The sequence below is a fragment of the Strix uralensis genome, chromosome 9 (genome assembly GCF_047716275.1).
Source record: "Strix uralensis isolate ZFMK-TIS-50842 chromosome 9, bStrUra1, whole genome shotgun sequence".
Classification (NCBI taxonomy): domain Eukaryota; kingdom Metazoa; phylum Chordata; class Aves; order Strigiformes; family Strigidae; genus Strix; species Strix uralensis.
In genome coordinates, this window is record NC_133980.1 from 12,233,598 (window position 1) to 12,253,916 (window position 20,319).

Consider the following 20,319-nt stretch of genomic DNA (forward strand, 5'->3'; position numbering starts at 1 on the left):
GCGCACTCCTGTTGCAGCGCTGGGACCGAAGCCGTGACCACATTCCCTCGCTTTCCCGGTCCCCAGGCGGTGGCAGGGACAGGGATCGCTCCGGCCGATGCTGGCAGGGGCTGGGCCAGGGCTGCGCTTACACCCCGCGTCTGCGCCGCGGCTCCTTGCTGCAGGAGGTACCGCAGAGCGACCACAGGAGCAACGTTCCTAATTCTCACTCTTCTTTTTCGTGCACTGCTGACTCAGTACATTTCCTTTAGAATTAGCATTTTCCATATGTGGTGGGTGTTAACAGGTGACCTGTTCAGGTGAAGGGAATGAAGTTTGATCATAAACTCTTCAGTAGTTTTGAGCTAAGGAAAGAGTGAGATAGAACAGAGGGGCAGTAGATCTCCACTGTTTATATCAAACTCTAGGCACACATCAGTAATACAACCGAACAGCGGAAATCTGAAACACGGCATTGGCTGGGCCTTGCTTCATTTGCAGCAGAGAACAAAATACAACATAATTCTGAGAAACCCTGAACATCCAACAATTCTGCCAAGGATGGGCTCCCCTTCAAGTCCCAGCTCCTGCTGCTAGCGTAACAACACTTGTTTTTACGTTACACCAAGGCCCTGGAGCCGTGGTAAACAAGCCAGCAGGAGGTTTAACACACTACACTGGATCGTGAAATAATTCAAAACTTCCATTTCGGTGACTGGTATCTCAAGGAAAAAAAACCCAGACAAACCCAAACCCATAAATTGCATGGGCGCAGCAGTATGCTTCCAAAATTAGGAAGCTCTGTGTCTGTGTGTATAGGTAAAAAGGTACTTTTTCTTTCAAAAATGATATAATAACACAGCAACAGTAGAACTGGGTTTGCTAGTCCAGTAAGGTGGGTGAGTGCCGAAAACTCTCATAGAGCCCCAACACGAGTGTCCTGGCCACGGGGTGATAGCGTGACGGGGCACAGGTTTTTAACCTGACCGAACCCCGGGAGCTGACGTCTCCCAGGCGAGAGCAGCAGGCCCTGGCCTGGGGACTGTGGCCCCGCTGCTGTCCATCCGTCCAGCCCCCCCCCCCGCCTCCTCCGCGGCACCAGCCCGGCCCAGAGGTGCTGCTCTCCTCACCACGGTCACAAACTGCTGCAGACCTCATGGTGGGAGCAGGGAACCGAAACACCCGGCAGTTTGGAAGAACTGTGCCAGGGCTGGTACTGCTCTTTATCTGCAGCTGCGGAGAGATGGGATCAAAATGAACATCCATGATATTTTCTGCAGAGAAAATGAGAAATCACAAGCCCTTTGGAGAAACTGGTTTCCAGGGAGGTAAACAGAAAAGAAAGGCTGGAGACTGAGGAGCTGGTTAGGAGGAGGCTTTAGCCACAGGGGGAGAAATGAACACCCAGAGGGAGCTGGGCAGCCCCGACAAAGGCAGAAACGGAGTTGTCCCAAGTGACTGATGGAGTCCCCAGGGGGTCCAAAAGGACAGCGTGGGGAGCAGGGAACAGCACCATGGGGGGATGCAGCGTGTGCGAGGGAAAAGAGGAGTAAACATTTCTGCTAGTAAGAACAAACCTTTCAAATGCTGTGGGGGCATGAAGCAAGGGTGCCAGTTTTACAGATCTAACCCAAGACAGGACAAAACCAAGCAAAAGATGAGAACAGCAAGGAGCACCGGTACTGGCAGCAGCAAACTGCCCAAACCTAGAGCGTACAATTTTACTTTGAGAAAAAAAATATAAGGGGGTGGGGAGGGAGGAGCAAAGGATTCTGTACAAAATTGCTGCTTCTCAGTGTCTAGGGAAGGTTAAAAATATCCCCAAGAAAAAGCTTCTGTAGAACATCTGTAGAAATGCTGGAATTTTTCTATCTTGGTTAACTATGAAAACTAGAGAAACAAACGGGGTCCATTAACTGCTAAGTGTGACAATGGGGAGGGGGAATAAACCCCGACACAGAAGATGTGACATTCATTCATGCAACAGAAAAACTGCAGGAAGAATACTGTAATTCATGTAAGTTTTAAAACTTTATTTCAAATTACCCATGGTTTCCTTTTATATTATCAATGTGCTAGAAGTTCACACTACTGGCAGAATACAGGCAATTTAAAATAAAGTATACAATATTCAGACACATTTATATGTAACAGACTTAGAAATTATGGAATGTATTTACAGACATACAGCATGGGATGAAGCTTTAAAATCCTTTATTAATTACACGTTTACACTGCTTTCAGAAATAACAAAATTAGATCGCTTTGTAAAACATCACAATATCTATACAAAAGAATTTTTTAGATGTCCAAATTCACCTTAGAAGTCCTCTGTTTCTAAAACATTTTTTCAAAGAACCATTTATAGTCAGAAAAGGGTAAAAATACCATTTGCCATCGTGTCACTACCAAGAACAGAGGTATTCTCGGTGCTGTTAAAAGTTCTCTCTGATTTATTTTAAGCAGGCCGCCGAGGTGGGGGCCTTCACAAAAGCCTCCCCCTTCACAAGGGGGAAGCCCCAAACCCCGGCTGTTTTGCCCCAACCACTGGGATGCCCTTGGGGACTCCCGAGTGCCCGTCCCACTTCACCTCGCATGCGTAACCTTGCTGAGCCCAAACGCTGCTCGGCGTGGTTTGAGGAAGGACGGTGACACGATGGAGTCGGTGTATAAACACCAGCACGCACGGAACGCTCGGATGGATTCCTCCCACCTCCTCCAACACAAATGCCCCAGAGAGGAAAGGCAATTGCCTCTTTGCTTTAACACACAAAATAGAATTTTATACACGTTTCTTTAAAATATTCTTTTCACGGGATACAACAAAAATTGCACATAAATACACCGAAAAATCCCAACCCATTTTGCAAAACAGAACTGAAGTTGGTTTTGGTACAATACATTAAATAAACCGTATGATGAAACTTCATTGGATTTTTGTCCTAAACACCTGGTCAAGATTTAGTGTTTGCCAGCATGAAAACACGGGATTATAAACATCAAATTAACATGACCACGTACACTAAAACTGCGAGTGAGCCGTCGCTTAGAACAAAGTAAGTGATACTGGGGACACAACACCTGCCCAGCCGTGCAGCCATCGCTCTGAACACGAGCGCAGCCGCTGTGCGCAGGCACCGCTCGTAGGAAGAGTAGCTGTGTTAACCAGACACGATAGGAAATGGCCATTCCTGGCAGTTCAGGCTCAACTCCCCACCCCATTAATTCCTAAAAACTAGTATTAATGAAATGTCAAACTTCCACCAACCTGAATACTGTTAGGTTTTATTTTCCTCAAGTGCTGGAAGCTGGACTGGAGCAAACACCACACCCTCACAATTCCATGAAGGGAATGGTTTTCTTAAAATGGGAATATTTAAATAGTCCACAAAGGGTGTGCTATTAAAAAGTTAACATGCCCCTGTAACAATACAAGTGACCTAATGTTGGAAACTAAGATAAAGTCAGTGCCCCCCTCTTTCATATTATGTGCAGAGACAAACACACAAGTAACATTTGTGGTCTGTACTGTTGGCTGCAAGTGGCAGAATCTTCCACTCAGCAAACTACAGCAGAGACCTCAGACACTTTTATGCAATCCTTTAAGAATTACTAACACTCATTGCAAGCAAAATTAAGTGAAACACAAGACCTACCTAAGGAGGAAAGTACGTCTGTATGGAGCTGCTCCCTTCCTATGTGTATTGCAAGTTATTGGCATTTTCATTTCTTGCAGGGCTCAGGGCAACATGCTTACCCAGCATGAAAAGGTTTCTCTCTGCAGCTGTGCAGTTTTAAATACCCTTCAGGTGGTGTTCTCCACTTGCAACATGATCAGCCAATGCCAATAAGAAGCAACTGGAATAATTATGTGAAATGAGGGATTCAACAGTCACCACAATGGACCTTGAAGGCAACACATGAAGCAAACCAGAGCGAAAACAAAACTGCAAATCAAAAGGCGAAAAAAATCCAGCTAAGACCAGTCCTTGCCTGTGTTCCCACGGCAGGTTTACTTCAGCAAAACTTACTGCCAGCTAGCCTGTTCCCATTTCTTCTTATCCCCATGAAATCCTCTTCGTGTATTCTGCTTCAAATATATCCCCAGATGCAGTATCTCCTATGCCTGAAGTTGGTCTCAGACCCTGTGCACCATGTATTAGTAGCATAACGTTCTGGGATGCTTTAAATTGGTCAAAAAAAAAAAAAAATTGTAACTGATCTGGTAGTGAGCTTGGCCTCGTCACTAGGACAGGAGCACAGAGCCAGTCTTTGTTTTGTAGGTCAACTTTCCAGCAAAATGAAAAACTCATTGGCTGCCTCTCCCATTCCTGTACACTGGATTTCCATTTTTATGTTAAGGAAAGAGGAAGGATGTACTGGTAGTTCTGTAAAACCTGTGCAGCTCTAATAAATTCCAATGATAAAAGGCTTTATTTATTCAAGCCTTGTTAAACACACAAATAGAAGCTACCTTTTGCAACAGATCACTGCTTTGGCAATATGCAGCTCACCTGTGGAAATTCAGTAACCGTGTTCTTAAAATGATGAATTTCTCAGTGGCTGTGACACTCACCAGTGTCTCCATGGGATGCTTCAGCCCCTAATAAACATACTACTTGATAATGGGTTTCTAATGATTAGCATGGCAGGCTGTACTTCCTCACACTGCAGTGAAAATACATACGTGGTTCTCGATGACAGCTGGTCATTTGACAAAACCACTGAGTAACCAAATGCATCCCTACATGACCAGAAGGGGAGCTGGGAGGACACAGAAGATCTCCCTCCACTGATGTTGGAAAATATTCAGATAAAGACATGTTAAAACTCAAACAGAAAGTGAACCCAGCAAGAATGCTAATGTGATTAATATAATTTGAACAGTTCTGGTTTAGTATCTTGTACTAAGATGTTTCTTGTGGAGAAAACATGCAGTATTTTTTCTCTTGGGAAAAAAAAATAATCCTTTTTTTTTTCCTGTAAGTAATGGGAACATGCCAATACAAGTTACAGCTGCATGAGGATCAACCCTGTTATCAAACACTGCAGGTTAAGATTGTGTGTTGCAATTTTTTTCATATATAATAGAAATAGCTGTTGTTCTCTGGAGGCAAAGAAATTCCCTTACTTCGAACCCTGTGGGGAAGGAAAGAAATTCCATTCCCCTTGTGCCCACTGCAGCAACATCCTTTTTTTACAAATTAATTCCTCTAGGAATCACTTTCCAAACTCTACACCCATGTCTGTCTTCAGTCTACAAGGTCAGTTTCTACAGCTGGCTCCAACAGCCAGCCACTGGAATTCCCTGCCCTCCTCCCAATGAACTCTTTTTTTTTTTTCTTTTTTTTTTTTTTTTAAATAAGGGGCAAAAATATTGGTAATAAAAATGTTACTGGAAACTGTTGTGATCTCCAAAAAAATGGAGAAATGAAGTAAAACATTCCTGTCAGGAATCACGGAAACTCCTTTCCTTAGAACAGAGCTCTGTGTGTTTGGATGCACTGCATGGGCAGTAAGTCTTCATGTCCTTCTGCTTAGCCAAGGTAACCCAAAAGGTCCCGGAGGTCTTTACACAGCAGACAAGTGGTGAAGTTGCTGCTGCTTTGGGGGTGCCAGCTCCAGGAGCGCCTGGACAGTCACAGCTACCTGTGTCAAACCCTTCTCTTCTAAAATATGTAGAGGCAAACATAATTGCTCCTGAATGGGGAACAAAACAAAGACAAAAACAAAATGGATGAAAAACACTCAACTGAAAAGAAAAAAAAAATTAAGCAAAAGGTGACTGAAATATGAAATGTTACGGACAGCTAGCACACACACAGGTATGAAATGAAATTTCTGCTTGCGACTAAAGAACCATGAACATGACTACTCAAAGGAGAAGGCCTTGGGGTAATCCTGTTTATTTATTAGAAAATTGTACAAATAGGAATTTGAAAAAGGAATGTGGGAGAAATGGGGAATAGCAAATTGTCCTCTCTCTGCCCACACTGAAATGGCAGCAGTTTATGAAACCAGAAGTAGATGAAATTAAGGAGGGGGAAAGCTTTGCTTCAACGTGATGAACCTGCTACAACACAGAGTAGGAAAGCAACCGTGGCTTCCTTTCCAACGCACAACTGCCTTTTTGAGGGAGTCCTCATGTAGCAAGTCTGTTTTGCTACCAAATGTGAGGAAAGACCTGCGTTAAAGGAGAGGATGAAATACTAGCGTGTGCTATGGAAACACCGTGCACCAAGTCCAAGAGGGAGTGTCATACTTAAAGCAATTCTCATCTCATGAGACACACCGCCCGTCTGAAGTCCTTCTGGCTATATGTACGTGCTGATCTCTGTCATAAAAATTCTTTGGAAGGCATGAAAAAGCAGAAAGCACAAGTTGTTTTATGGAAGGAAAAAAAAAAAAAAAAAAAAAGACTTGCGTCTATGTAAGACTGAAATAACCTTGATCATAAATGTAGAAAATGCCATTTCTCCTGTTCAAGGCAATGAGAAATCGACAGTATATTTATCGGCAAATATCCACCCTATGTTATGTGTGAGTCACTACCACCTATTTATCTTCCAGAAGTACACCCACTTAGCAGGTTACCTCCAAAATCATTCTAAGGAATAAGAGTAATACGCAAAATGCAAAAAGAGGTTTCAAAGTGTTTATTATTAATTGTGCTATTCTCAGTCTAAAATGGATTTAAAGCCTCATCCTACATAAGTCCTGGGCACATCCTGGCCATCCTCACTCCACATCAGTCAGGATACATGTCCGACAGTTCTCTGTATCTGTAGAAAATAACCAAAGTGTGTTCTTCCTACAGAGCTACAGAGATTATTTTTCATGCGTTATTTCCGCAGCAACCTGCATTTCTCCACTCTTTGAATCTTTACTGATTTTTGATGTTAAAGAAATCCTTCAGCATAAACAGTGGCAGCCAACACTCCTCCCCAAAGCTCAGAGCAAAGAGAAAACAAATGAACCCAGACTGAAATTCTCACAGTAAGCCATATGATCTAGCTGAAATATTTTTCTTCCAGCAAATTTATGTTACCTTGAAAAAAAGTGTGCTTTTTGAGAAAATACCTGTAAACTTGAGCAAATATGCCTTATCTTTTTTCTTATGTATGCAAATAGATAAGGGGAAAAGCTTTGGAATGACTCCATACCACAGACAGTCGTGACGAACAAAATTTAAAAACTGGAAGGCACTGTTAGCGTAAAACCCCTTGCAGCTTTTATCACAGTGTTCATTAGAAGAAGTTAAGAAACGTAGGAACTGAGTTCATTTTAGTTCATACCAGTAAGCAGTGCAAAAATAGCTTATTTTAAAAAAAACCAAAACAATCTCCCTCTGTCAAAGGTCCCCTCTTTCCTCAACAATGTTTTGCTTGGACAGAACACTTTGTGTGACTTGGAAAGAGGGCACCAACTCCTCTACTTGCTCCATTGTTAAATACTGACTTTGTGTTACAAGAGCTTGTGAAATCCATGTATACATAACACATTTTTACTGGTAGCGACCACATCTGCAACTGAAGTTGTGTGTATCTTAAACTGCGCTTCAGAGTTGTTGCCAGGTTAACGTCGGAATGCTAACACCACTTAAACTGGGCTTACAAGCCTTTTACTGTATTTTCAGATAAAACAGAAATTTATTGAAAACACATTTGGAACAGCCATTTTACTTCACACTTACCTGTCACTGGCCTCTGAGCAGAATTCCCTGAACCAATCTACACTCTGAGGAGACATGGTCTTTTGCACATCCCATGGGGAGTGCCCTGAAGTTCTGAGGTGTCCCTGAGACATTAAAGCATTAAAGCACCAGGATGCTTTTCCTGGGGAGGGAAAAGCTTTGAAGCTTTACGGAAGACTACCTGAGTTTTGTAAAACAGTGAAGAGTGATCATGCATCTGGGGCTTTTATTTCTGCAATTGTATGATAGAAAGGTTTCTGAAAATGAGAGGACAAGAGGAAGAAGGGAATAAGCATGAAACAAGCACAGGTTTGGGTGCCCATAATCAACAAAAATTTTCTTGAGTTGCTACTTAAGTGTTATCAGAGCACAGTAGAATGCTATGACATTCTGTGGCATCTGATAGAATCTTAAAAGATCTTTTCCTTCTGTGCCAGAAAATGTTTCTCTCAAAGCTGTTGAAGAGCTCAATTTTCTGAACATTTCCTGCCTGATCTGTTATGAAGCTCAAGTAGTTCAGGATTCACTGAGAGTTATTTTAAAGATCCTGACTCGAAGTAATACACCAGAGTCTACAAATATGAGAAATGAAATTCTCTCAGAAGCAGGATAAGGGACAGGGGGTAAGAAAAAAAAGTATCAGTTACAAAATCCTGTGGACAAAACTTACCAGACCATGTCTCCTAAGACTGTGAGATCTAATCAAGAACACTGATGTTGAAAAAAAAATACTTTGCATTCTTTAACATTTTTCATCAGATAATTCTGAAACAATTTGCTAAAGTGGGTGCAATTCCCATGATACAGACGGGGAAACTGAGGCACAAACTGACACTGCAGTTTTCCCAGTACTACACCACTCATCAGCAGACTATAGCATGTACCCTAACCTCAGTCCCTTGCTCGAGCCCACAGACAGCACGTCCTCCCTTGTAAAAACATTCTATCTGCTAAATATGCCACAGCAAATACAAATGTGAATTATGTCACAGATGGTCGTGTGGGTGCACCAATGTGTTTACACATCGTACTTGTCACCTCTGTCCCATCAGTGGGAAAGAAAGCACTTCATACACACAGTCTTGACAAAACCCAAAATCCTTTCCCAAGCACTGGAGTGATGGAGGGAGGAAGCAGCAACACTACGCTTCAGCTAGAGAAAAAAAACCCAGCGATAGAACATACAGAGCGTTAGCATTAGAGTACAGTAAAACACCACAAAGCCCCAGAGCTGAATGGAAAGGGAGACAAGACTGGGTTCTTCCGAATCTGTCCCCAGGGAAAGAAGAGTCTCAACTGTTCTTTTAACGCTGAGGTTTAGCTGAAGAATGTCAGAAGGGGAACAAAGATTGTCCTGTCCAGAGTGTGTGAGCAGGAAGGGAAAACAGACAGAAAAAAAAGGTCAGTCAGTTAGCCATAGCAACATCCACGAAGCAGTCAGACATCTCAGATATAACATACATCTTCGAGAAGTGTTATCATAGATGGTTAATTCTCACAAAGGAATCTGCAGGACTCCCATTGCAAAGAACTCACTTAATGCAAATATTTAGCGTTCAGTGAGGTGCCTGTCACCTGTAGGCCTTAAACATGTAACTATAAAAACACAGCAGTTTACACATGCCTTAGTGAAAACCATTTTTCTCCAGGGGAAATGAAGAGGCTACAGGTTTCTGAGATGCTGCTGGCACTGAGTACTCACCAAAGCTATGTCTCCACATGCATCTTGGTTAATAAAAACAGTAGGACAAGGGATTATTTCTGTGTAACTGACACTTGAATGCTGTATCCTGCAGAAATATCTATTACTAATTAGAGTTTAAGTGTTCTGTAACTATTCCCACTGTGTATCTTTTCCCTCCCTTTCACACAGGTAACTGCTGTAAATCAGTGAAATCTAGATGCACATATCAATCTGTTCAACTGTCGGTTTCTTTTGATGCAAGAGCTTTAACTGGCAAAGTCCTATAGAAATAGCTGTTCTGCTGGGGTGCCTGTAATTAGCATTTTCTAAAAGTAGCCTTCCTCTTAGAAGGTAAGTATTTCTACATAGATCCATACTTTCAGAAAGCCTTTTATTTTTGTAATTAGAATTTAAATGAAAGGAAATACCTGCAGGCATCTTTTCAAGAAAAATATACTAGGCTGTCATGCCATTCTTGCATACAGGTATCTTAACTTCACATCTCAGTAGATATGTAATGTAGACACGTGAGAGCAACTTCAGAGTTCAGGTGGGAGCATTTCAGTAAGTTTCCCAGTGACACCCTCCTTGAACTCTTTCACATTAAAGCAAGAAATATGAGAAACACAGGAGGGTCCTAGACAGGAGGTGTAGCAGATGGGGCAGACAGAGTCTTATACAGGACTACTTGAGTGGCTTGTTTGTTTGTTTGTTTTTACATGTGGGTCATTTCAGTGATCTACTCTGTACTGCAATCCCATAAAAATTACATCTTTATATTTGAGGCAGCTGGGATGGAATTGAACATTTTGCCCCAGACAAATTTATATTGTGCAGTTCTGCTGGGAGTGAAAGTCTGAAGTTTCTTAGGGGACCAAAATAGTGCAGGATCTCAAAGTACTGATGATCACTTGCAACTCCCCTACCACGTTCCAATGCGATTCACCACTGAGTCATGTGGAATTGCCAGGCAGCTCAATAAATATGCTCTCCTAAAATCCCAGTGGCTCACATGCCTGCAAGTGAAGCTCTCTGAAAACATCAGAAAATACTGCATGACTGACTCGAGAACACTGCTTTTAGAAATAGCTGGGAAATGAGTCACTGGGTTTACTTTTCCCTTTCACAATACAAAAGAAAGAAAACAGCATCTACAACAGAAACACTAATGCTTAGCAGTGTAAGAAACCAAATCAGTTAATTCACTAGAAGAAAAATTAAGAAAAACACAATGTATCAAAACTATTTGTACTGAGACAGATGCTGAATAAGACAAAGTGGAAAGGACAGGACAGCATAAAACAGGTTAACTGGACTCAGATGGACTATTCTATATGTTCCCATCTCCTAGATCTTCCACGTTTCAGAAGCGGACAAGGAATACCAGAAGACAGACTTCTACCACTGGTACATAACAAAAGAACTAGGATCTATGCAAAGATAGCTACCATCAGAGAAAGGCCAATAATACTGCAACTTGTTGGCAAAACAGTAAAGACATTCATGTAAGAGAATTATTCTGAAGGAACATGAAAAGCTTTGGGATAAAAATAACACATGCAAAACATCATCAAAATTTTATCCCACTTTTAAGCTGTCAAATATCTAATCCTGAAAACATGTAATTATTTTACAGAAACACCTTGCAATTCTAGAGGCGGGCTCGAACTGCATCAGCTATTATGAATGTGAGGCACAGCAGTAAGTGAATCAGACCTCTGATAAACTGTATCTGACTTCATTTTGCTCTGGAAGACAATACAAGATAAGTCTGATCTACACTGCAAGACATAGCTTATACCTGAACCCTCTAAACTTTTAATCATTTTGTTTTCATCCAATCTTTCAAAGGTTTTATTTTCTGAAGCATCATACAAATCTGTACCTGAAACATCGTATCAGGATAGCAGAAACACATACCTGAGGCACTCCAATCCTTCTGCAAGCTTCCAAGAAATTCTCCACGTTTCGTCTGCATTTTGCCATTGTAAGTTTAGGCTGCAACGAAGTAAAGGAGGCAGGCATACAGTGTTCTTAATTGGCAGGATTTCAAAAGATCTTTATTTTTTATTTAAATAGAACTCCTAATAAATCTCTTTGCCAAAAGCATACTGCACTGACATAAGCTTGTCTAATTCAAAGCAGGCTCGTTGACGTTTGCTTTTCTTTAGAAAAGCAAGCCCAAATTTCAAAGCTATTTTATGAAAAGCTAATTTATGAATGTCGGATGTTTTTTAAAAAAGACAATTCTAAGTTGTGCAATATTTATATACAAGGTGTTATATAAAACTAACACTTCTAGTGATTATAGTATGATAATTTTAAAAATATATTTTGAATGAAACACACAGCATGGCTGTGATTTCAGAGCAATTTCATGATATGAAGCAATCTGGAGTCTGTTCTGGATTATTACAATAAAATAAAAAAATCAAACCATATTTCAATTAACAAAGAGGTACAAAAACATGAAGGCTAGATGAAACCATAAAGTACTGGAAGAAAACTGGAACTGAAGATTGCTGCTTGCAAGCCTCTTGTATGTGTTTGATGTAGCTGTTCGAATTGTACTCACTAGCATTTTTTCAAGCAAGCTTTTTTCTAGTTAGCTTTCACACCTCCACACAGACATACCACGGCACAGGCTCTGTCCTGTGTCTATTCTCGAAGCTTATTCTTTTCTCGTTAAAGAGACACAAGCTTCCTGCTCCTTTTAACAAGCTACCCACACACAGTCTACGTAGCAGCAGGCAGCGTCCTCTGTGGGCTCAATACTTTTCCTTAAGTGGTGGGGTTTCTGCTCTGTCCCCTCAATGTGCCGTATTTCCCCACCAAGAAAGCAGGGTAAAGGCTAGAGCTGACTCCTTTCTCCCGAAGGACATACAAAGATCACATTGTGACTGACGAATGACATGGTGCTGCTTCCGCTCCTGGAGCTGTGCAGCTAAAGGCTGCCTCTTCCTTGCGTTTTGTATGACAAAGCCATGATTTAATTCCTAACACAGAATATTCAACAGCACATAAAACCAGGCCATTGAAAAGATCTTCTCAATGACGCAAGTCTTCTGAATAGCGGCTGTATGCCTTTTCTCTTAATGATTCCACAATCTGCCTAAAATGTTGGCGTGCCCAGTTCAATGGTTCTCAAAATAGTGAAGAAATCTGCTTGTTCACATTAAGCCCAAAGGAGAGGAACCACAATGATATAGGAGGCAGCCCTGTAAGTGCCAGTTCAAATTCCACCAACACAAGGCCTGACTCCAAAATAAGGAAAAGCAAACACAACATGCATGTTTCAACAACTTCTCCCAGGAACAATCTTCAGGTTTTTTTCTGTATTCATAGAATTTAAAGGTGCATAACAAGCAATCTGCCTGTCCACACTATTTTTAAGTAGCTGACCTTAAATATTTTCACAAATACAGATTAGGTAAATAATCTGTCATTATTTCTCAGTTCTTGACCTTTCTCCAATTCTGTGCTTTCCCTACATGATATGCAGTAATGCACCTAGATCGCCTTCACTGCATTCCAGAAACACTGCAGTTAGGCAGGGCAAGAGAAGCAGCTTCAGAAATGTTCAAACTTCTCTGTATGCTTCCTTCCTTGCTCTGAACAGACCCCAAATACAACCACCTTTTTTCCTGTTATCACAAAGGTGCGACTGGATTTGTTTTGTTCCAGGAGATGCTGTTCTCCAAGTAGCTCGAGTGTGCTCTGCTAAAATTCCTAAGCAGAGGAATTTGTAGTGATGTAAAGTGGACACAGGAATCAGCTTGGCTTCCCTGCCTGTTTTCACTGTCTTGTGTAGCGGGATCCTAAACATTGTAAAGAATGTTGTATTTCCCTACTATCTGTTTCCTGAACTTCTTGGACCTTTTGATCTTTTGAAATATCCTATTTTAGTTTTCATGCTGAACTGTCTCTTATTTCACTAATTTTCAAGTTAGCATAGGGAGGACTTGAAAACATTAACATTTTCTTACAATCTGTGTTAGAAGTAACAATTTAAATGAAACAAAGCCAAATATAAGTTCTTTTACTGATGCTATAGACCTTTTTTAGACAGAACACACGGTTATTTTTTGTCATGTATGTTCACAGAGGAGAATGCTATATTTAGCATTTGTCTGGATTACAGGACTTTGTTGGATGTTATTTTGGACACTTACAAAATACTATCACTATTACATACTTACAACAGCAGGTGAGGGGACATGAATGCTGGGAACAGATCGGGGACGCACATGATTAGCTAAATGGCACAGAACAACGCCATCGGTGAGAGCTGCTCCAAGATCACTGGGCAACGACACTTTCAACCGTGATTCTATATTCTGCAGAAAAATGAACATTGACACACAAAAAGTAAGAGATGGTTTCCTCCAAGAGATGGTTTCATTCTGCAGAGCATTTTATAAGAGGTAGAATGCTTGCATTACAACTCTCTGTCCATCTTCAGGACATTTCCAAGCAGCTTTCTGAATAACATCAAGGAAAGCTCTGCATACTACTGTGGCCTGGAGCTGACCACAATCTGAGAGCAGCTGAGTTCAACGATGAACAGTTTTCATTGTACTAATGAAAACAGGGGACTAATACAACCATTATTCAAAAATAATGGAAATAAGGGTCTAGGACCAGCATTCTTAATTCTACATACTCTCAGAGAATGGTTCAGCCAAGGGAAGTGAAAATAATTGTCTTTGTGGGTTGGAGGACAAAACAGTTAACAAAAGTCAAGACAACATTTTTGCCTGTAAAGAAAAACCTGAACTACTTGGCATAAATAGTTTCAAAAAAATGAGGTAGTTAGCATTTGTGTAAGGAAATGAATAAAAATTCAATTCAGGCTTTTAATCTTATTTCAAACACTCTGTGAATTTCACTAAGTTGTTACACTGAAGTATTAAAAAAAATTTAAGCTTACCTGGGAAGCAGAACAGAAGACGGACTATATACAAAGCATTCTGAGATAACAGAAGAGAGGCTCTGCAAACAGCACCAAGTTTTGTTTGTTTTATTTAAGGTAACTTTCTCCTTTTCGAGAAAGGAGATTGTCCTTACTTTAAAATTTACAAAGAGAAGGAATTCTCTCTGTCCATCTGGGATGCTTATGGCTTTTAAAATCAGCTTTAACAAGTAGGAATTCTTATTTCTTAGGAAAGTTCAAACAATTAATTAGAGCACCTCAAGGAATCCCTTCATGGTCTCCAGAAACAAGTCTGGGGCAAAGCAGAGCAGTATCTTAACGCCATGTGGCATTTTCAATATTCATGTGTATTGTCATTGTACCCAGGCACAAACCAGGAGTGTGGTGGCCCTGAACAGACAAAAAGCACAAATATAAGGAATGTTTGTGCCTCAGATGTTATGCACTTAACTAAGGATAAGGCAAGAATCAATAGATGGATCCAGAGCACACAAGGAAACTATGTTGTCAGCATGACTGGCAGTAGTCTCTGCACTCCATCTGCTTTTCTGTGGGCTTTACAGCAAAGAGGAGCTTTAAACAAGAGATTAAAAGGAAGACAGTGAGGCAACTTTCCAGGGAGTTCCTTACAAGTGTGAAGGCTGATAAGGAAGAAAGCAGCACACATTCATTTTAAAAGCATAGATCACTGGACACTCAGAAGCAGGAGTCAGCACAGTTTATTTTACAGAATAGGAAGCTGACTTTATCCACCACAAAAACCAAAGCAAATACCACTGCAGTCCTCTGAAAGAATCACTTAGACTGCACAAGGCCATTTAATTTTGGTCAGGTGTGCACCATACAGGTTCACTCTTCAGTGAACTCGGTGCAAAACACACGGACAGATTTAGCAAGGTGCACACCATGAATTTTCTGAGATGCCCACATACTGGCTCCTGGCAGCACTTACCTTGCGTAGCTGCTCTATTAGCTCCAGCTCCTCCTCTCGCTGTTTGGAGTTTTGTCTTACTCTAGGGTCTGCAGAATCATTAGCAGGAGACAAGGCACGGGTAGAAGATGAAGTAACAGCTAGAAAAGCAGCATGAAGTAGAGAAAAATCACTAAGCACGGTTTGGCTGATTGTCCTTCACTGCTGTACTATACATGCACACATATGGTACCAGAACGGGTAGAGTGCATTCCTTTTCATAAATCTGCTTCTCTCCTTTGTTTATTAATCAAACTAATGATCTACCAATCTAAATGAGGTGTTCTTTAACACATTTTCTTTTCTGTTTAGATTCTGTTCTTTCTGTTGGATAAAAATCATTCATAAAGGAGGACAAAGTTTTGCCAGATGGTGTATGTTGAAACAGTTCAGTCTTTCTACAGCAATCACAATTTTCTTATGTGCTACTGTGCAATGCCAAATTTATCAAGCTGCCTTCATCAGTTAAGGCTTTTGTGACATTTTCTTGGTATCTTTTTAGATGTAAGCACAGACTGGGAAGAACAAATTCCCACATTTCCACAAATATGTCAAAAGAGTATTTGACAGCTCTAAAAAAAAAAATTGCTTATTCACAAATTATTTAATGCCATGTGTCTACAAATGGAATTCTAAAAGTAGTTTTGATGATAATGACCTGAAGTAACAGAACAGGGCAAAACTGAAGTAATGAAGATGTTAATACAACGTAGCAAAAATAGCTAATTTCTGAGCTATATAACCTACCTTTGTTTGCTTCATCCCTGACAGCTGCTCGGAAAAGGAAACTCTCAGGTCGCTGGGGAGGGTTTCTATAGGAAGGCAGGGCTGCATGGCCAGGATATGGAGGGGAAAGGTGGACTAAACAAATGTGGAAAGGCACAGGAAAGGAAAGGAGGAAGAAGGAAACGGTTAGAGTTTAAATAGGAAATGGGTTCAGCAATGTGGTAATTAAAAAGAACAAAACAAAAATTTTAATATAATAATGACAAAATAAATTACAGCCATGCATGATAAAAGCGCAGAGCAGGAAAAGGCACTTCCAAGGACACTTGCATGCAAAGCACATTCCGCATACCAATTCCAACAACTGTTCTGACTGTTGCTGAACGCATGTGTGCGCCAAAGCCTGTATGAAGGCCTAAACCAGCCAAACTCTATGCTCTGGCCTGAGGACATGCTTCACCTCTGTTGTCTTTTCCTTCATGTGTTGCTAAGGGGACCCTAACTGGGTACATTCTCAAACACAGCAGTGCCACATACAGAGATAGGAACATATGCTCCCTTCTCTTCATGGCACCAATAAGCAAGCAGGCACTTTGATCTTATTTTTCAGAAATGTTTCTTCCTTTCCCTGTTACCTGTCTGAGTGGTAGGTGAGCCGGGGGAGATGGTGGATCTGTCATCACTCTGTGGACAAAAAAAAAAACCAAAAGAGTATAAATGGTCCTAATCTGGAAAAAGCTGTGACTACATTTTAGTTTGATGTGTTTTTAAAAAGGCTCCATCCATCTAAATGTGTTTCAGGAAAAAACCCAGAAATGTGAAAAAACACAGTATATTGTTCCCCAAGTCTCATCTCTGCAAAAACTGACAAAGTTTTTTCTTTTGCAGAAATGACACAATTGCTTTTTTCTGAGGAAAAAGAAGGATGAAACAGCACTGACTGTGCAATGACAGATCTTTGTTTACCCTTCCTTCCAAGCAAGACTTTCAAAGTACTCTTTGCAAAGGGGACAGAGAAAAACAGATAATTAAACAACATGCAGAACTTGCACTACAGCAGCACCAGTAAGGATATGCCTCTTCAACACCTCTGATAATGCAAAACTGTAATTTATTGAACATCACTCCCCCCAGTGAAACACACTGTGGTTTTATTACAGTGCTTACACAGACTAATGATTTCTTGTGATGAATGCATTCAGTATAGCTGTTTTCACAGAAGAGAAAGAAATACAGGACATCTGTATTCAAAAGTAAGCTGGTAAAGAATACAACAAGAGTACTTTTGATGAACTCAACTTGGTCAAGAATAAATGATCTTGTACGGAAAAAGTAACATCAAAGACAACCAAGAACCCCTTGGAGCAGAGACTGGTTACCATGTTTTTATAGCTTAGGCCTCCTGTAGACACAGCCTAAAGCTAAGATGAGGTAATATCTAATATAGTTTAATCAGGTAAATCGGATTCATACCCTACCTGAACTTTTGATTAGAAGCTGACAGACTAACACCTGTTAAAACAGATGTGTGGATCCAAGAGCTTTTTGTTGGCTTTACTGGTGAATGATAATAGCAAGAGATACCTTGACAGGACTGAAGGTAGAGGCATTAGGCAGGGTAGTAGCACAGCTTTCTTGATTCAACCCTGAGAGTGACTGAATGCAGAAAGAAAGAAAAGGCAGTAGCAGTGTTAGCAAATGGCTGACAGGTCACGCACAAAGGTGGAATGCAGTAAGCATGTTAAAAAGGAAGAGGTGATCATGATCACATTCTCAGAAACACTCAACAGGCAACAGATACATACTTCCTGAACTACAGTTAAAGCCTTCCTATGCTCCTCAACTTTCTGGCTAATAAGCTTGGGAAGTACAATGTTTCTTTTACACACAACACAGTGACATCAAAAGCAGAACTAAGAAGGATAAGTGAGGTAAAAGCTTCTTCAGTAACACCTACTGTAACACCTGTGCCATGAGACAGAAGGAAATTTTACTCTACAACAGTTCATTCTGAGCCACTATTCAAAATAAATACCTTTCTTTTTAATGCTTCAAGTATGTTATGCATTTTTAGTAAGCTATTTTCCTATCAACCTTGTAAAATCAGAGAAACCCACATCTAAACGGACTCAAGAATACACACTGTGTCTGCCACAAACACCTAATGCCGATGCTTGTGAATTACACACAAAGTAAGTACGATTCTGTGGGTGGAATCTAGCTCTCGGGGAAGATGTCGGTGTGAAGATTAGAAGTGTTGTCACAAATAAAGTGCAGCCAAATTTCAATTATAACCAACATCAAAACCAACCATATAAACAACTCTTCATGTTTACAGAACAGGAGCTCCAGCATGCCAATCTGTCACTGACAGGTGGATCTAGAAGGCCAAATTCTGTGTGTTATTGAAAGCACAATCAAAACATTCACATTTGAAGACTGAATGGCTCAAGAATGAAACTATACTTTCCGAAACAGCATTCAAATAGCAAAGTGGCAGTTCCACACAGGAAAAGAACATGAAATGACACCTAGAAACTCTACAGACGTGAACGACACACTTGGGAGTGTTAGCATTCAAAATGATTTGCAATTATTCTGCCCCTTCAGAATCGTACAGCCAGGAAGGACTAGACGGAGAGGTTATAGTCAGGGCAAGCCTTAAATACAAACACCTTTAGGCCCTATGCAGACTTCACAGCTGATCCTCAAGACACACTCTTTCTCCACAGCAGCGCAGAGCAAAAATTGTGGAATTTTTTTTTTTTTAAAGTGTTTCAAAATATCACATGACTTAAGCAAAACATTAGGTAGTATATGAGAACAGTAAAATAAAACAGAAGTAGATGGTCTAACATTAGAATAACTGTTTATTCCTGTATGAAAAGAGCAAGACAACCTTGACGCAGACTAACAAGAAGTTGTCACAATCCATGTACCCAGCAGTGGGTGAAGGGAAGGGGAACATGGCACAGCACAGGGTAGGACAATCACAACAGCAACACACTGCATGCTCTTCACCTGTTTGCGAGTCCCTGGCCTTCTTTTAATGGTATTGGTGTTATTGTCAATCTCAAACACAAAGAGAGGCTCAAAGCCATTCTGTCAGGGACAGCAAGGAAAGAAAGAGAGGGAAGAAAGGAAGAAGTGAGGCAGAGAACTGTAAGAAAAGGCAGACACAATACAAAAGGAACCAGGATGCCACAATTCAGATTTAACACCACCCTACTGCATATGCCTCACTTGGTCTCTAGGTCTAGCACCGATGTCAGAGAAATCTCCCTGTGCCAGAAACAACTGTAGATACAGGGACTGCCAAAGCAGAGCCCAATCAGAACTCTGCACGAACCAAATAAGGATATTTTAAGGGACTTTGATTATTAAACGTTTGAATACACAAATGGATGCCAATGGTCTGAGAGAAAACTCCAGGGTACAAGTTAGTGTAATTTAAGTCCTGCTTACTTTACCCATACCATTGCAATACACTGGTGCCTAAAAGCCTTAACTCAAAATGTCTGAGAAATCCCACGTGCTAGCAGTAACACAATGGCCTCAGGCCATGTTTGAGACTGCAACAAGAAAACACAATGCAATGAAGGGAGCACAAGGCAGCAGTGACACAAAGGTTATCAAAGGAAGAGGTCAAACCAGCTGCCTGATGCTTATCAAGTATTTCACTAGCTTCACAACAGAGAAATTTAACAGCAGTTTGAGAGGATGTTTTGTGTTCTGTTTTCATTCCATAGTACTCACCTTGTAAGAGACAGTAATAGAGAAAACAAGAAGATATTTGCAAAAAAGTGAGATTCATAAGCAATCAAGTCTGAAGCCTTGATACCACCTCAACCCCCCCATGGCAGGGAGGTTGGAACTAGATGATCTTTAAGGTCCCTTCCAACCCAAACATTCTATGATTACTTCTACGAAGTAAACTCAATTGTAACAAATGGGACTACCCTTGTTAGAATAACAAGGAGGACATGACTAATGTAAAACTTGGAGGTATACAGCCATTTTCTCAGAGAGGCCACTGACTACATTTCTTCAGCAACGTTTTAGTGTGGCTATTACAAGTCAACACAAATAAATCCACCATCGTGTACGGTGAAGTACTACAGCTAAATTGCACTTCACTTCTAATCACAGGAATGTAATATAGAAGAAACATTTATAGGAAGTATGGGTAGTCAGTTTGTGAGTTCAAACAGACTGTCCTGAAATTGTTTACAAACAGAAGGAAATGGTCAGAGTAACCTGTGCAATGTGAATACATTTTAATTTTAGTGATCAAAGACAACAAGGAGAAGGCCAAAAGAAACATGATGTAAGAT

At 40.8% G+C, this 20,319-nt stretch overlaps 2 protein-coding genes across 19 annotated transcripts in view; one reads left to right on the plus strand and one right to left on the minus strand.

Annotated features, from left to right (window-relative positions):
- DRC9 (dynein regulatory complex subunit 9) overlaps positions 1-9,614 on the plus strand; it is a 32,632-nt gene extending 23,018 nt beyond the window's left edge. The window contains exon 10 of the mRNA XM_074877320.1: positions 9,546-9,614. Coding sequence (XP_074733421.1) covers positions 9,546-9,566 — 21 coding nt within the window. The 3' untranslated portion in view covers positions 9,567-9,614. The remainder of the gene's footprint in view (positions 1-9,545) is intronic.
- LRCH3 (leucine rich repeats and calponin homology domain containing 3) overlaps positions 1,992-20,319 on the minus strand; it is a 69,604-nt gene continuing 51,276 nt past the window's right edge. For 5 of the 18 annotated variants that reach the window (XM_074877308.1, XM_074877302.1, XM_074877303.1 and 2 more), the window contains 8 exons: positions 19,007-19,087; positions 17,570-17,641; positions 16,621-16,669; positions 16,007-16,120; positions 15,242-15,360; positions 13,556-13,693; positions 11,277-11,354; positions 1,992-9,026 (listed from right to left, as the gene is read on the minus strand). In XM_074877308.1, the coding sequence (XP_074733409.1) occupies positions 8,826-9,026; positions 11,277-11,354; positions 13,556-13,693; positions 15,242-15,360; positions 16,007-16,120; positions 16,621-16,669; positions 17,570-17,641; positions 19,007-19,087 (852 nt within the window). In that variant the 3' untranslated portion in view covers positions 1,992-8,825. The remainder of the gene's footprint in view (positions 9,027-11,276; positions 11,355-13,555; positions 13,694-15,241; positions 15,361-16,006; positions 16,121-16,620; positions 16,670-17,569; positions 17,642-19,006; positions 19,088-20,319) is intronic. The other 13 variants (XM_074877316.1, XM_074877306.1, XM_074877304.1 and 10 more) reach the window with 7 other exon arrangements.